Genomic DNA, 17377 nt, shown 5'->3' on the forward strand with positions numbered 1-17377 from the left:
AAAAACTGAAGGCCTTACTTTTCAAAAGAAAAATCATGTTAAAACACTTTGAATCATAAAGTGGTCATGTAGTACCTCTCACGTATGAAGAAAGAAGTAACCAGTTCCATATGAATAATGTCAAATAGATGTTTGTTTTAAAGTTCAAATAGGTGGTGGTGAAAACAGAACACACACATACACAAACACGCTAATTTTATATATATATATATATTAGAACTTTACTTTAGCGGCCTCAATAGTGTCCCTTTCACTTTGCAAAATATGGATTCAATGATCGTGATTCAGTTCTTGCTAAGAAACATGAGAATGGGATTATAGAAGCATCTTTCTGCTTGGAGTTGGATACATTTTTAGAGTAAGAAACTCTGAATGTCTCTAAAACATACTTTCCAACCCACAGATACATTTAAATTTACAAAGACCTATTGTAGGAATTAATTTGGATTTTTTGGATGTATTCTTTTGAAAACTGCATAGCCTAGTACTATGCAACCCATGTAAATTGACCTTGCTATTTTATATAGCATAGCCTCTGGTTAGCTTTTATCACTTTCCCAGATGGTGTTTGGCCTATGTATTTTAGTGGAATGGTTTATTTTCTCCTTGATAGGTTTCAAATGCACAAGAAAACATTATACCCGTCTATCTGCATTTGAGTAGAATACAAACTGACTAATAGATAAACACTCCGTGTGAAAGTAAATAGCCTTAAAGTATACTGCCTTCACATTCCATTGATCAGCTCAGTCAGCAAAGTTTTCCATGTTGTCACTAATGTTCTAAGTATTTTGGAGAGAAGTAGTCCAGAAGTATGGAGTATTTCCACTTGTGTCACATATAAGGTCATTACGGACTACCTCTTGAATTTCTGTTGATCCCAATACTGAAGTAGTTTCCTTCATTTCCTTTTTGTCCCTGTTGGAAACATTATTGCAGTTGGGAATAAGGGAATTAGGGGCTGTTACGTCTGGCTCAGTCACCCGGCCAGACGGTGAGGGATTTGGACTGGCTCCTTACCTTACCTTCATTAGTAGCCTTCTCCAAATTCTTAGCAGTCAAAAAGAGGCCAATAGTATGAAGCCCGATGACTCAGTTGTGCGGTCACCAATTGCACATATTCACTTCTGAGGATGTGGCACCCCACCCCCACCCCAACTTCCAGAATGGAGGACCAGAAAAGAGCTCATTATTAGGCTAGTCTACAGAAGAGCTCATAACACTGCCATGAAGAATCAAAGACTCACAGGGGACCACTATCCACTCAGAGGTCAGCCTCATCTCCTCTAAAAGATCTTCGTTTCTTCAACATGTCCAGTTTCCTAAGAGATCAAATCTTGGATTTTGTGAGGCTAAATGAAAATCACACACTTCAGCTTCTGCCTAAAAACACAAATTTCTGACCACTCACATCTCAAACTCATTTTTAAGTCACTCATAGCTCTAATTTTTAAGTCATTTAAAGCTAAAAGCCAAGATGTATGACTTCAATTTATTTTCAGTTTTATAAATGAGTGTAACACACAATAGTGCAGTCATATATTTGGCATTAAGTTTTACCAGCCACAAAAAAAAAGAAAAAAAAATGTGGGTCAATATTGGATTTTCCGAAGTTGTCTAAATAAGACTGGGTTTGTCAAAACTTGCCAGATGCTTTCAAGTGAACACAGCATGTTGGCGGATATGAAATGTAATATCTAAAAGACAGAAAATAGGTCAGCACTGTGCAAAAGTAAACTTGTCAGTGAGATCAATATGAACCTACAAGTTAATGTGGATATTAGAATTTCCTTACAACAAAGGATGTGCAGGGTAGACCCAGAATACGATTGTAGCATTTATTCACTTGTGAAAAGCAGAGGATGTACTTAAGTATTATTTTTTGTATCCTTAATGAAAGGCACTGCTTTTTAATACAGAATATTTATATGTAAGCACAGTTGTAATTGCTAGAACATCATAGTAAATTAAATTCTGGTTCATTTGCTCAGTTTGTAGCAACATGAAAACTAAAAACAGGGACTAACGATCAAGCATGATGAAGTTTCAGAAATATCATGAATCCTCATTAGCTTTCTCTATGTTAAGTGTTTCAGAGAATTGGACATTGCGAATGAGATTGAGAAAAATTTTTGAAAGAAAAAAATAACAGAAAGACCTTTCTTGGGGCTTCTCATTGCATTTATTTAATTTTTTTAAAAATGTACACCACTTATATTGAATACACAAAATGCCAGTGCTTTGAAACAGTTTTGTTACTGCATCTCTAAACTAAAAAAGGAAACGGGGGTGTGTGTGGGGGAAACCAGGAAAAATACATTCAAAAAGCCAGCTGTTCTGCTTATGCATGGGCAGTGGCTCCTGAAAGCTACTGCTGCACTGTAACTGCTCAGAGGTATTGCTGAACATCAGCCAGCTATCAATGAAAAGTTGCACATAAAGCATTAAAGGATACAAAGAACAACTTGGTGGGGAGTAGGAGAGTAATGGGAAATTAAGAAAAATGCCACGTATGCCAAGAGGGGAGTGGTAGACCGGGCTGGACGTAGTATAAATACTGGTGTTTGTGGAAACTAGACTTAAGGGGAAAGATGGGAGAAAACAGAATTTGGCAAACTGTATTGCAGAGTGTGTGTCCACTTTCAAAAGTCCAATTTTCTACTTTACTTTCCAAGAGAAATGTAACAAAACTGAGGTAGAAATAAACAGAGGAGGACTACAGCTCAGATTACAAAATGAGAAGCAAAATTGCACTGACAAGAATGGAGTCCAAAAGAAGGGAGGGGTGATGTAAAGGTTCTTTGTGGAGATAATTATACATCTATGTTGGTTGGTTGTTTTTTGTTTTTATCCGTGTGTTACTGTTTTGGTTGCTATCCTCTGCATTCTATCAAACAGCACAGCAAGCCTATAAGCTAGATTAGTGAATAGAATGATACCATTCCCAGCAGTTCCAAGAGATAACTTGCCAACCACCACTGCCAGCACTACCAGGTAAGCAGTGAAAGGCAGTCGCTTATTTTAGGGACTGTGACTTTCAGGGTCCTAAACAGGTCTTGTGGCTGACTGTTCTAGACACTAACATAAACTGAATAAGTAACTTGCAATTAACCAGTGTACCTTTTAAGAACATTTTCACTTAATTATCAAGGAGCAATGTACTAAGAACTCTTGTAGTTATTGACAACACAGGATTATTCCGCTCTGGTTAATTCCCCATATTTAGTAAAAGAACTTCTTATTTTTTTAAATCCTTCCATTTCTACTTTAAATTGTAAATATTCAGTTGTATCACACTTCAATATTTTTCTGGATACATTCAAAGTAATTTTCCTTGCTATTTTCCAATTGTTGAGGTAAACATACATTTTAATATAAAGTAACATTGAAGCCTATCCTATTACTCTCAGCAGTACATAGTGCTTTCAACACATTCCTTTGAGGTACTGTACAAATCACAATCACTTTCCTGAGTTTTTGCAGACAAGAACATTAAAAGAAATGAACTGCAGAAATTAAGGTCCAGATTACCGTTACCCTGTTTTACCTGTTCTTAGCTTAATACTGCAGAACAGACAGGATTGAGGAATACTGTTGCTCTTAAAATGGCAAAAATCTGGTTTTCTGTCACAACACAACCGTTCATCTCTTTAGTCCAATAATGTTTGAAGTTAAAGCTCTTTATATTAGCACATGCCACCAATGTAATTGTGAGGCAAACAAAAAATAAAGCACCACTCCAGGCACTTGACAGCAACTAAATCTCGAGAACAGCAGAATGGAATCAACACACGAGGTTCATGTCCTTCTGAAATCAACACACTTGCACCTTGCTCCTTGGTGAGTGTTGTCTAGCTTGAACCGAACTGAGCATCCACATATGCTTTCTGTCATCTGGGGCTTTCAAATCAGAAGCTCTCATTTGATGCACTTTTCCTCCAAATCTACCCTGACTCTAAAGATGCAACTTTGATCGGCGTCTTCCCCAGTACCCTTTGCAATTTAAACACTACTGGAAAGGGGCTCTATTCCCTATGTAGCAGGTTTTATGTGTGTGTGCCAACATTCATTACATTTTTTTCTAAAGAAGTTATCACTGACTGCAACCAAACATTTTGTTCCATTCAACATACATATCAAGCTCTTTTTGAGATATGCTAGGCTGAATCTTGCAGAAAGCATTTTCAAAGTCTTGATATGTAATGGGCCGCAACTGGCTGGGCATAATGGCTGAAAGGTCTGTGGCTGGCATGGCATGGAGGGGGCCCACTGCTGCTTCCTGACACAAATGAGCCACGTCGAGTCCAGAAAAGCCTTCTGTGCGCTGGACGAGCAGTGCAAACTCCTTGTCATTGAGACAGTAATTGTGCTGTGAGAGCAGTTGTACTATTATCTGGTGCCTCGCTGTGCTGTCAGGAAGTGGGATTAAAAGTCGTTTCATGAAGTACCTCCGAAGAGATTCATCTATTTCTTCTGGTTTACTGGTGGCACAAATTACTACGATTTGGTCCTCAGCCGAAGTGAGTACAGTGTCCAGCTGCATCAGAAATTCGGTTCTCATCCGACTGACTGGACTGTGCTCCTCGCTCACTTGGGAGGAGAGGAGCATGTCAATGTCACTAACGAAGATCACCGAGGGCTGGCGACACCTGGCCACGAGAAAAGAGGCGTGGATGATTTTCTCTGCTTCTCCTAACCACTTGGCGACAAGTCCAGAACTACCAATTTTGAAAAATGTGGCCCCCAGCTGACTAGCTATGCATCGGCCCAATAATGTTTTGCCCGTTCCCCGAGGTCCAAATAAAAGGATGCTTCGAGGTAAGGCTGTCAGTCCACTGAATGCATCTGACCTCAGCACAGGCCATAAAACCTCCTCTTTAATGACAGCCTTCACCAGGTCCAGACCGGCAATGTCATTCCAGTCCACTGGCGGTCCTTGGGTGATAATCTCATTGGTGACTAGGTCAATGAGGTGCGTGTCAGTATTCTTCAGTTGCTCGTCCACAGAGTGGTTGGATGAGGTAGCTGCACGGAGCCCAGGGCCTTGCATCGGGTGAGAGAGGAGCTGCCTGTGCTCGTCCCCATGCTCACCCATTACTGGAGACGTGTACTTCCCAAAGGATTCACTGGATCTTGATCCCAGTGAATTTTTAGCAGTACTGTAGGAAGGAGGGGTCAGAGCCCGACTGGACTGGCTGCTGAATTTCCTTTGCTGTTCAGAGGACATTAGCTGCTTTGTTGGCTTAAATGCTAAGGATGATGTTTCAGCACTTCTGTCAAAGCCATTTCCCCGATTTGTGTTTGAAATGCTGTTGTCGGGCATTCTGTACATAGGACTCTGTGTAGATCTCTGTTGGCCATAGCTGTAATTTCCATAACTGGAGTCCATATCTCCTTGCCCTGCCATATAGAAAGCTTTCCTTTTGAGAGAACTTGCCGAACTGTTTGTCAGAGCCGATGGTGCGATGGGCGTCAAGCCATGACCCTGGTAGGTGTAGCCAGGAACAGTAGTGGGGGGCAGGGGAGTGGGAGCAGGAATTCCTGAAGGCAGGTATGCTGAAGGAGGAGGGGGCGCACCTCCCGGGCTGTACCCAGACCCCACAGCAGTCTGAGGAGGATAGCTAGCGGAGGGATAGCTGTAACTGGAGAGGTTAGAAGTCCCATTGTAGCCTGGGACCAGGGCTGGTGGAGGGGGAGGTGGTGGTGGTGGCTGCAGGAGCCCAGAGCTATGCAGAGGAGACGGATGAGGTGAAGGAAGTGCAGGTGCTGGCTGGCTGCTGTAAGTAGAATGCAAATACGATCCATTGTATCCCGGGGCATATTCCTGAGATGGGAGGCCTGCGTGAAGACTAGGTACTGTGTGGCTTCCACAGGTGCTACTTGAATAGCTAGGTTCTGTCAGGTTGCTGGCTACCCCAGGAGAGCTCCCTATACTTGCAGAGACATCTGCTGGAGGGAGGGCTGAACTGACTCCAGCTTTGCTGGCAGTGATAACATCGGGAACACAGTTCATGGGATAAACAGCTTCCGAATTCAAGGAAGGCTGCCAGGGTTCACTTTCATTCTTCCGACCGTTCACTAGTCCTGACGGTGCATCTGAATAGTTGCTGAGTACAGGTCGGTCCACGGGACCTTCCAAAATGCCAGAATACTTCTCTGCATATTTTTTTAATAGGTTGGATGCAGTTAGAGCAGATATGTCATCATTCGCCCAGGCATACTGATAGGTGCGCTGCAAATGCCCTCGGTAGGCTTCAACTTTGTGGGCAGGAGACCGAGTGGTTGAAGTGATGTCAAAGTGCTGTTCTGGCCACTGGGCATGCTCCGGCGTCCACTGCATCTTCAAGCCTAAGAATGTGGGAGGAAAGAAGTTAATGTACTTAGATATTCATCAGAACGTACAAAGCTTTTTTCCCCTCAATTTCTTCTGTTACTTATTATTTTTCATTAATGATAGGTAAACTTGAAAAGATTTCCACATTTTGGAATATGTATTATGATCTTTATCATAGATACTCTTTAGGTTAAATTTAAGCCCTGTATTAAAAGTAAACTGAATTAAAAAAAATAAAAAGCTCTGTAGAAGACCTAAATTTCTTACATTTTTAAGTCATAAGAAAATCTATTTTTGTCACACCCATGAGATTACCTACCATACCTATACACAGACCCATACACACAAACACATACAGGTATATATGTACACACACATTCCTGTCAAATGAGAATCCAGTCACAGGCCCTTACAATAAAATATGCACACACCTTTTAAATATCTTGCATGTAAAGTATTAACATATACAATATCTAGCTATTCTGTCTGTTCACATCACAGTTTCTCTTTTATATTTTAACCAATATAAAAATGAGACACAGCTGACAGATCACATCTAGGATACCTCTCTTTATTTGGTACTGAACACCTAGTTAGCACAGTATAATGCTCCCTGCGCAGAACAATATGACACAGACATAGCAGGTCATTCCATAATCCAACTCTCATCTAAAGTGGTCCACGACAGTTTCCAATCTGCTTCGTGGAGTGCAGCAAAGCAATCTCCCAGGCAGCGCTCCATCGCTTTCATCCCACAAAGCCTACAACTCGGTATGAATTACAACTGGCTCCTTTCTGCCTCTCAGTTCTGTTGTTGAGTCTCTGAAAAAAAAAACAAGCATCACTTGTCTGTCGGTCTTCTAGCGTTCTCCCTCCTTCTCTTAGAATTCCCTCCTCCCCTTATAGACTCCAAGGTACTAAGAGGGGAGAATATACGTGTGTGTATCTACACACACACACACACACACACACACACACACACACACACACATAATATATCCCTCTTATATATATTACATTTTCAGATGGGTATATGGGAGGGGAGGGAGAGAAGAAACCAAGGGGAAAGGGAAGGTAAAAATGGAGAGAAAATCTGAATTCTAACTCTTCACATTTTTACAGGAAGCGTTGTGTGGCGTAAGCAAGAGGAGTGCAGCTAGACAATAAGATCGTATGGGTAACTCTATAATCTGCTGTATTATTAAGTGAAGCCAAGTTGACTATGCAGCAAACTATAAAATAAATATTTTCTCACTTCAGAAAAAAATACCAGCCAATTCGAATCAAAGAATCATTTGAATTTTACATTTTAAAGAGACCTTAAAAATTACCTTATTTCACAGATTAAGAAACCAGGGCCCAACGAGATTTATAATGCACCCTGGGAGCCTCAAATGTGGTTTATTACAGAAGAGGACTAGAACCCCTTCCCCTGCCCCCCATGCTGGCTCATCCCATTCTAATCTCAGCGTGGTTCGAACACTTCCTATTCTGGTACAGCTATATTAAGCAAGCCGCCTTAATCTCTTTTGTATTACCCAAAGTGAATTTTGCAAACTGTCTTGTGCCCTCTGGCAGAGATGCCTTGATGACGAGGAAGCCTGGTCTATGGGAAGCATCTGTGGCACAAGCTCCCTTTGGAATTACCAGTCTATTTTGACAGCTTTGACCCCCTTCTGTGCTCCTCCCCCAAGCCCTTTGGCTCTTCCTTGCCTGACTCTGGCTTCTGACATGGCTAGCTTTGACTTACTGAGCTTAACAGAACACAGCACACAGTTTGGTAACAGAATGGCATGTTGATTCCCTTCTGACTCCCTCTTCCTTGTTTGCAAAACCACTGCACCAGACACTGGAAGTTAATTAGCAGGATGATGCTGTGCTAATTGTGTTAATTTACAAGGTTTTAGTCAAAGAGAATCATGCCAGGGCTGGCACTGCTGTCATGCTTCCGACTTAATGATTAAGAAATACTGAAAACAAGGTGGGAAGGATTGCAGTAATTACACAATAAATGAATAAAGCAACAGGATTCATTTGCAAATATATTTTACTGCAGTTGTGGTCATTTGCATTTGGATTTTTTAAAGGGATCCATGTAGATATTCATTTGCAAATCACAACTCAGTTAAATTAACTCCAAATGCTGCACAGTGTAACTTAATAAATGTGTGTGTACATATATATGTAAAAATACCAAAAACCTTACTTCTCTTGTATATGCAACAGATTCTTTCACTTCCCTTTAGCTACCCCAAATTTCCATATTTCTGTTTTAACCCTTTATATAATATTAAATAAGAGCATCAAATTGGAAAATAATATTATAAAATCCAGACGACGTGAAGCTTGCATCATTTCACTCAGAGAAACTCTGAGGGTGAGTTCTAGGAAGAACTAAAGTGCTATTCTTAATTATTTCTGCTTTCTCAATCATTACTTTTTAAGGGGGAGAAAAACACACCGCAAAATGGGTGAAATGACCGAAACCACACTTAAAGGGGAAAAGATGCAATTTTAATGAAGCAGCATTTCAGGAATCATACTTTCATTAAATTCAACTGAAAATTATTAAGAGCAAATCACCAGGAACCAATCGCAAGTAATCAGTATCTAAATTCTTCTAGTGTCATGGGATTTACTTCAAGCCTTATAAAAAGGAAGAGAATATTAATGTGATTCTAATGTAGAACTGTCTAAAAGACTTACAAATTCATTAGCCCTGTAAATTATTTCTAGGGAATTTCTAGTAAGAGTTTTTCTTTAAAATGTCAAAATACACAGTATAGAAATAAGGAAAAACATATTCTGTGAGGAGAAATTTGATTCGATTGATATAGAAGAAACATGAATGAACGTCTTGAAGCAAGGACTCAGAAAATAATTTAGAAGTCACAGGTAATGGAATTTACCACAACACATACACCTGCACACACACAGAGTTAAAGAACATGGCTTCCTTTTAGTTAGCTGAGCTAAGCCATCATTGGCATTAGGTAAGAAATATACCTAACAATTTTTTTTTTTTTTTGGAGACAGAGTCTCACTTTGTCACGCTCGGTAGAGTGCTGTGGCATCACAGCTCACAGCAACATCTAGCTCTTCAGCTTAGACGATTCTCTTGCCTCAGCCTCCCGAGTAGGTGGGACTATAGGTGCCCACCACAACACCTGGCTATTTTTTGTTGTTGTTGCAGTTTGGCTGGGGCTGGGTTTGAATCTGCTACCCTCGGTATATGGTGCTGGCGCCCTACTCATTGAGACACAGGTGCTGCCTATATCTAACAAATTTGATTAAAAAATACTATACTCTTTAATTAAAATGAAACTGCTTTAGATTTAGATTCATTACTTTTCTTTTTTTAAAGCAAGAGATAAAGCCTTCCTCTTATTTTGGCTAGTTACACATGTAATGTTTTCTTGTTAAATCATTTATTAAAAGAAATGCAAAAATGCTTTCGATAAGTTGAAATTATTATAAAAGACAGTTTAAATAATATAGATTATCCATTTCACTGGGAATTACTGCATAGTTTAACTCTAGCAGAACTAAATTTCATAAGACATCTATTTTCATATGAAATTAAGCAAAGATCCTATTAAAACTATTTATCTGGAACAATTACTGGATACATCATTGTCTTTTGATTCTCATGCTATTTTTGCATATGTTTACCCCGATAATTAAAAGTTTATTCATTGGTGCATACTAAATAACATGCTAAATAACCTCAGCAGGACAGCAGAATGCAAGACTAAGTTTTGCTTAACCTTAAGAAAACAAAATTATTCATAGCCCCTGAAACACGAAAAGCTGTGCAGTGTTTCGAAATCATTAATATTATTTGAAAGCATAAGTTAATAGTTAATTCCATAAACTAGTTCTTATTAGTAGTAGTAGCTGAAGGAGCCAGTGGTCAGGAGATCATCCTGGATTTGGAAGCACAAAGACCCTTTTCATTGGTTTCCTGAATTTTAACCCTAGTTGGAAGTAATGCCAAAATTGCTTTTCTCGTTGTTCTGTTTACTGGTGGTAGTATTTCTGATGTGAAATGGAAGGAACACACAGAGCCAAATGTTCTCTGAATGCAAAAATCATGCTCCATTTGACTGCACTGCTATTATCTGTAAGAAGCAGCACACTTGTGTCACTTAAGTTGGCATCCAAATAATGAGGTGAGTTTTATTTTTATTTCTATTTTCTTTTTCTCTTTCTTTTTTTGAAACAGAGTCTCACTTTGTCACCCTGGGTAGAATGCATGGCATCATAGCTCACAGCAACCTCAAACTCTTGGGCTCAAGCCATTCTCTTGCCTCAGCCTCCGCAGTAACTGGGACTACAGGCGCCCACCACAATGCCCGGCTATTTTTAGAGACGGGGTCTAGCTCAGGCGGGGCTCTAGCTCAGACTGTTCTCAAACTCCTGAACTCAGGCAATCCACCCTCCTCAGCCTTCCAGAGTGCTAGGATTATAGGTATGAGCCACCATGCCCGGCATGAGTTGAATTTTAAAAACAGCTTTCATTCAGTTTCTTTTCGTACGTGAGCAGACAGATCTCAGAATCAATACTACTTTAATATTATTAAAATGTGACTCTAGAATAGTGACTCCTACTATTGCTTGAAAATAGCTTAAACAAATACAATAAAAATTCAGAAAATGGAAGAGAAAAATAGTTATTAAAAATAATTAAAGAGGGGCGGCACCTGTGGCTCAAGGAGTAGGCGCTGGTCCCATATGCCAGAGGTGGCGGGTTCAAACCCCAGCCCCGGCCAAAAGAGACAAAAAAAATAAATAAAATAAAAAATAATTAAAGAGTTGTTCCAAAACATCAATTTTTATTTTTGAAAGGATTGGAAAATTCTTTTTTTTTTTTGCAGTTTTTGGCCAGGGCTGGGTTTGAACCCACGACCTCTAGCATATGGGGCTGGCACCCTACTCCTTGAGCCACAGGCTCTGCCCAGGATTGGAAAATTCTTAATACAGCCTGCAAATTTCATGATGCAATGTGTTTGTTTTTTAAATACATAATTTAGGGCAGTGCCTGTGGCTCAGCGAGTAGGGCATCAGCCTCATATACTGAGGGTGGTGGGTTCGAACACGGCCCCAGCTAAACTGCAACAAAATAATAGCTGGGCCTTGTGGCGGGCACCTGTAGTCCCAGCTACTTGGGAGTCTGAGACAAGAGAATCACCTAAGCCCAAGAGCTGGAGGTTGCTGTGAGCTGTGATGCCACAGCACTGAGGGCGACAAAGTAAGACTCTGTCTCTAAAAAAATAAATAAGTAAATAAATACATAATTTAATAGAAAATTGTTTTTAAGATAATTTAGCAGAAGTGTTATATGGGAGTGATAGGTACTACAGTAAAACATCTGAGCATTTTGTTCTTATTTCACTGGCATAGGATGATTTATGTATCTGTAAATGGGCAAGTCTATATTTACCATAAGTCTAGATGGTTTGGATAACATTTTCCATTCCTCTCAACCTGACCATTTTATAACTTAGGTTTAATTACTTAACAATTACTTCCTGGACTTACTTCTTCCATTTTGATTTTAGTTTTGAAATAAAACAACTCTAACATTCTTTAAGTCTTGCCACAGCTTCAAAATTACAAAGAAACAGTTATAAATAAAAACCACTTTCAGAATGGGAAGAAATTGGAAATAAACGGGTTGGCCATTTAAAATCTATTTTTAACACATATTCCCATAAATGTCACTTTTAGGCACTCATTTCTCCGCCCCATTCCTAATATATGCATGCTATTCAATAGTTTATCAGGTCTGCAAAGGTTGCTCTCTCCTATAATGTTCCCACAGGGAAATTCTGACTGCTAGAGACCTGGCCTCCTTTTGTAGGTTTTCTCATTCTTCGTAAGGGCAGGAACCTGAGGCAAACCCCTGCAGGCACGGTGGGCTTGCTTGCTCTAGACTAGATGCACAGTGCTCACACAGGCCTGCATGATAACATCACTATACCCATTACATTCCTTTGGGCTATTATACCTCTGAACCTTTCATTATTATTTTTTAATATTTAAAAAAATGTAATACAATATTTAGAAATGTCTCCTCTGGAAAACAATCACTGCTGTGGTAAATACTGCAAAAATAGTTTTTAGCCTTCTCAGAGTAATAATGCAACAGATTCATCATCTCTTAGGTTGGAAATGACAGAACATAGAGCATTCAACATTTCAAGTAGAAAGCAGCAAATCCATGGACTGAAAATATGAATATATGCAGTGAACAACCTTCTGAGAGGGGACGGTAAACCTCCTGGAGCTGAAAACTGGCCCTGTGCTGTCATATTCTCCAAGGGGAGCGATGAGCAAACGAAACGTTTGAGCAGACTAAGTAGCACTTTCCTTTTGCCTACTCATCCTCATAAGCCAACACAGTATTATCTAGTATAACTTGTACTAACCCATCTGATCTAGAAACTTTCCCAGTCTACTCCCCAGTAACTCCTAGCCTTAAAATACGATGCCAGATCTGAAAGTAACAGTAAGGAACAAAGTGAGGGAAAGAAGCACTGAAATTGCATACCTCCTTTACCTAATTTGGTTCCTTCTTTAGAGCGCCAAAATTAGAAGGCCTTTGTAAGGTGAATGTGATAAAGGACCTGCCAAATTTACTTAGTCAACAAATAAAGCGCCAAATACATGCAAAGCTTTGTTGTTCAATGCTCAGGTGTTAAATCAAGGGAATTTGTTTTTTTTTTTACAAGGTCATAAAACCTTTTCCGGCTTTCTGCCTTCTTCATAGTTTCATATTCTAAATTCTCCAAAATGGGACCCTTTGATCTGAGAGATTAACAGAACTTTAAAATTACCTATTCCAATTCGGACAGCCTCTCTGTCAGTTTGGTATTTCCCTTGGTATGCTGTCCTGTGGGGATGCTATTTTGTGTAATACGGTACTAGATTTGGGGTCATTGTTGGATTGTTGAGATAGAAAGTAACTAAAGGAGTGAACAGAAAGAAAGTTCTAGAAACTCGTTTGAAGGGTAAAAATTCCAGGTTTGAGACTCAGAACACTGGCATTGCTTTTGCCATCACTTATTCGTTCTAACCTTGGTTAAGTGCCTCAAGCATATCAGATTCACTTTCTCAACTACAAAACTCAGATAATATAGATCATCTACTTTACTAGATTACTATTAAGAGTACCTAAGTTAATAACATTTTGTTGAAAATATTTTCCAACCATGGACGACTACACACATATTTTTTAAAAGCTCAGAGGCATTTGAATTTAAGACTTCACTCTGAAGGTTCAAGGTCCTGTTTTGTTTTCCTCACTTCTATTTCCTTGAAAAGTAGCAAGTATCGGGTGGCACCTGTGGCTCAACGGAGTAGGGCACCAGCCCCATATGCTGGAGGTGGCGGGTTCAAACCCAGCCCTGGCCAAAAAAAAAAAAAAAAAAAAAAAGTAGCAAGTATCCGGCTCTAAAACTTTAAACATTTCTTGCAAATTTTTTTTTTCATAATAAGGGGGCATCTCTGCCCTCTGAATTACAAGACAGGGAAAATAATTGACCATTTTCTTCTTGATTCAGTGTCCTTAGTACAACAGTGTGGAATGATGAATAATGGTATCTTAAAAAGCTGGTCACAGCTCGCTGTGTCAAGGTTTTTCCCCTTCCTCTGATTTGTCAGGTATTATAGGTATTATTTCTTGTTATTTTCCGTGTGTCCATCTTCACCATTCCTAAAATACTCCTTTAAACATGCTATAGGGTCTCATAGCACAAACCAAAGCTTAATTTAATAGTAAAGCATCTCCTATTAGTTTATTATATGAACTTCAGCACAGCTTTTGAGAGACTATTTAAGCTGTTCTAAAGTTATGCTTATTTCTTAGAGAAAGCTTTTGGGTAGGTGGTATCAGGGTAAATGACAGATCTTGTTTGTCGGGTAGCTTATGATCTGAATTAGATTCCTTAAAATGCAATGCCTTTTACTCATAGCAAGAAAATATTCACTCATCAAAATGTGACCAAATGTAAGATGGCTATTTTCCTAGAATGTTATACTGATGACGAAATTTGGCCTGCATGGGTCTGCTTGTTCATTATTTTTAATATGCAAGCCATATATAAGAAAATAGCTTGTATTCATGAGGGTGAATGCATAAATGCAAAGCAAATTACACTGATGAAATAAATGTCAGTTTTAGACCACTAAACTTATATTCAATATATGATGAGGATAGGCACCAACCATATCACTTAAAGCAACCTAAGTAATTATGATCGTAATTCAAGCAAGTACTTTTTTTTCCTGTGGGTACCCTAAAATTTCCACTACTTAAAGTATACAAGTGAACATACCACCACACTTACACAAATCCACATGGTTTAAAATTATAATTTAGAATTTGTTTTTGGCATGTGAAAGTGAATGTAAAAAGAATCCTGTATAAAAAATTTTGAATAATCTAATACGATGTATAAAGCAATCTCCAAAATGCTGTATATTCCGCAGTGAACAATTTAGAAGAATACATGACTTGACCTACATATGCTATTAAAAATATACAAATGCAGAGAGAGGGAAGGAGGGAGAGGGATGGGGCCTTGGTGTGTGCCACACCCTCTGGGGGCAAGTCATGATTGCAAGAGGGACTTTACCTAACAAATGCAATCAGTGTAACCTGGCTTGTTGTACCCTTAATGAATCCCCAACAATAAAAAAATAAAAATGGAAAAAAATATATACAAATGATTTACACTTTTATTATATTTTATTTTTGCAGTATTTTGCCAGGATGGGGCTTGACCCGTCACCCGCGGTATATGGGGCCGGCGCCCTACTCCTTGAGCCACAGGCGCCGCCCTGATTTACACTTTTAATCTTAGTATTTAGGGTCAGATGTCATTAACTATGGTAAGGGAGGACTGATTTTCCCACACTAAAGCAAATGTTATTTTGTTTATGTTACCTCTGTGAATTTCAGACAATTTACAATCAGTTTAAATCGTGCTTTGTATTTAACCTTTATAGTTGTTACTTTATGGCCTTTCATTTCTCATGCCCTCTCTTCCCTTTTCTCTTGGATACATTTTTCAATCCATTAAGGCCATCTACCTCCCCCCCTCCCCCGGTTCTTTCTGTCATACAAGGATCATCAGGACATACCACATATGTCCATAGGGACTACCGGTGCTAATGAATATGTATGTCCTGTGTCACAACAGAGCACTCCCCTTGTTCTGCAGTATCAACCCTCTTATGTGTGTAAATAACAGGTGAGCTGTAGCATACAGGGATAAATGGGGTTAACACAACCTGAGAGCCCCATGCTGGATTCATAGGATCCAGCCTGCATGACTGATCCAGAAAGCGAATTTCAAATGTTATAAGTATTATGCATTGCCTAAGTGTTTGGAATTTTTATTTTTAAAAGAACTTCTCAGAGATAATAAATTACCTTCATCCTAAAAAGTCTGAGGTTATTCCAGTTGATTCTCAAAATACTGTTTTGCCTAATAAAATATATTTGTACTTTTAATTAACATCAACCAGGCATAGTACCAACTCTGAATTATGCCATGGCTGGCTTATTTCTCAGTCACAATCCTAAAATGCTATGTTAGCCACTATGTGCACATATAGCTATTTATGAACAGTTATTTGTATGTAGTTGTTTTATTCCAGGTATCTAAATGCAAGGCTAAGTTTAGTTATATTTAAACTGGACTCTATTCATTTTTTGCCTAACACACTAATCAGACAAGGATCCATAAACAAATTTAGAATCTTCCAAACCTCATGACCTTGTGTAAAGTGGAATTTGTATTCATCCTCTTTTTCTGTTTCTATTTCTCTAGATCCTTACTCTAAGAAGACATTTACTTAAAATATATAAGGTTACTTATTTAAGATTGCGGGATCTCTCACATAATCAAAGGAATAAGAATATCATTTAAATATTAAGTACACAATTCCTCAACCATTCTCCTTAAAAACTCTTTGCTTTAGATGATTCTAAAGGGTGCTAAGCCCAGACAAAATTTGTTTAGGTTATTTATTCATTTTTCTTTTTTTTGGCAATTCGTGCATTAATTTTTAATGCAATAGCAAAATAGTGTCTTGGACTTTGAAAAAACTATTCCATAGTCAGGGCTGGGTGACATTGTGTATTAATTCAGTGTCCTTCACTCCCAGGACCTGTGTATGATTTAGTCCAGCCTGAAGAAAATAACTTTGATCTGAAGGTAGTGGAAAAAACTACATACAAAATGAGTTTTGGTGGGTTTAGTGTTGTTTTTTTCCATATCAGATGACTTAAGAAGACAAACTGCTTTAGAATATAACCAATGTGGTCCAAGATTCAAAGTGAAGAGCTCTTAGCAACAACAGTAGTTTCCTCACCTCATTCTCCGCACCCTGCCTACTGTCGGCACCAGCACCTATAATTGGAGTGCTCTAATTTCCAGATAAACTGGACACTGTTAAGGTGCAGTGTGAATGACGGTACAGTCATTAGCACTGTTGGCTTTTTCCATTTGTAAAAACAAAGGATCCTGCATACTGAGACAGAAGCAGGAGAGAATATCAGCATCTTCAAAGGAAGCAGCATTTCCTACCCTGGACAGGGTGACCAACTACCTAATCCACGGGAAAATGCTAACAGTAGGAAGGACTACAAGTTAAAAAAAAAAAAAAAAAAGAAAAAGAAAGTCTCTTCTGCTCTCATATTGATTATATCCGCTATGACATTATTTAACCACACAATATCATCTACTTTTACAATGGAGGATGCTGTCATGTTAACAACAACAACAACAACAAAAGTTTAGGTTTTCACTGAATGAATAAATGGCTGACCCAGTCAATATGGATGTTAATCACATGCAATGCAGACTCCCCCTTCTTTTGCTTGTAATTCTCCAATTAATTCCAATTCAATCTCTTCTGTTGTAAATAAACATAACTTACTTTAACATAATAGTTAAAGTTGCTCCTCTGAATATTGTTTTCAGCAGAGTTAAAAGCTTGAAGGATGTTATTTTTGTATGTTCTAAATCATTT

The 17377-nt window shown here is 38.8% G+C and overlaps 1 protein-coding gene across 3 annotated transcripts in view; it reads right to left on the reverse strand.

Moving 5' to 3' along the window:
* Positions 1–17377, reverse strand: part of FIGN (fidgetin, microtubule severing factor) — a 130707-nt gene that overhangs the window by 2689 nt on the left and 110641 nt on the right. For all 3 annotated transcript variants that reach the window (XM_053597954.1, XM_053597952.1, XM_053597953.1), the window contains one exon: positions 1–6348. This exon is cut by the window's left edge and continues 2689 nt beyond it. In XM_053597954.1, the coding sequence (XP_053453929.1) occupies positions 4094–6340 (2247 nt within the window). In that variant the 5' untranslated portion in view covers positions 6341–6348 and the 3' untranslated portion in view covers positions 1–4093. The remainder of the gene's footprint in view (positions 6349–17377) is intronic.

The sequence above is a fragment of the Nycticebus coucang genome, chromosome 7 (genome assembly GCF_027406575.1).
Source record: "Nycticebus coucang isolate mNycCou1 chromosome 7, mNycCou1.pri, whole genome shotgun sequence".
Taxonomy (NCBI): domain Eukaryota; kingdom Metazoa; phylum Chordata; class Mammalia; order Primates; family Lorisidae; genus Nycticebus; species Nycticebus coucang.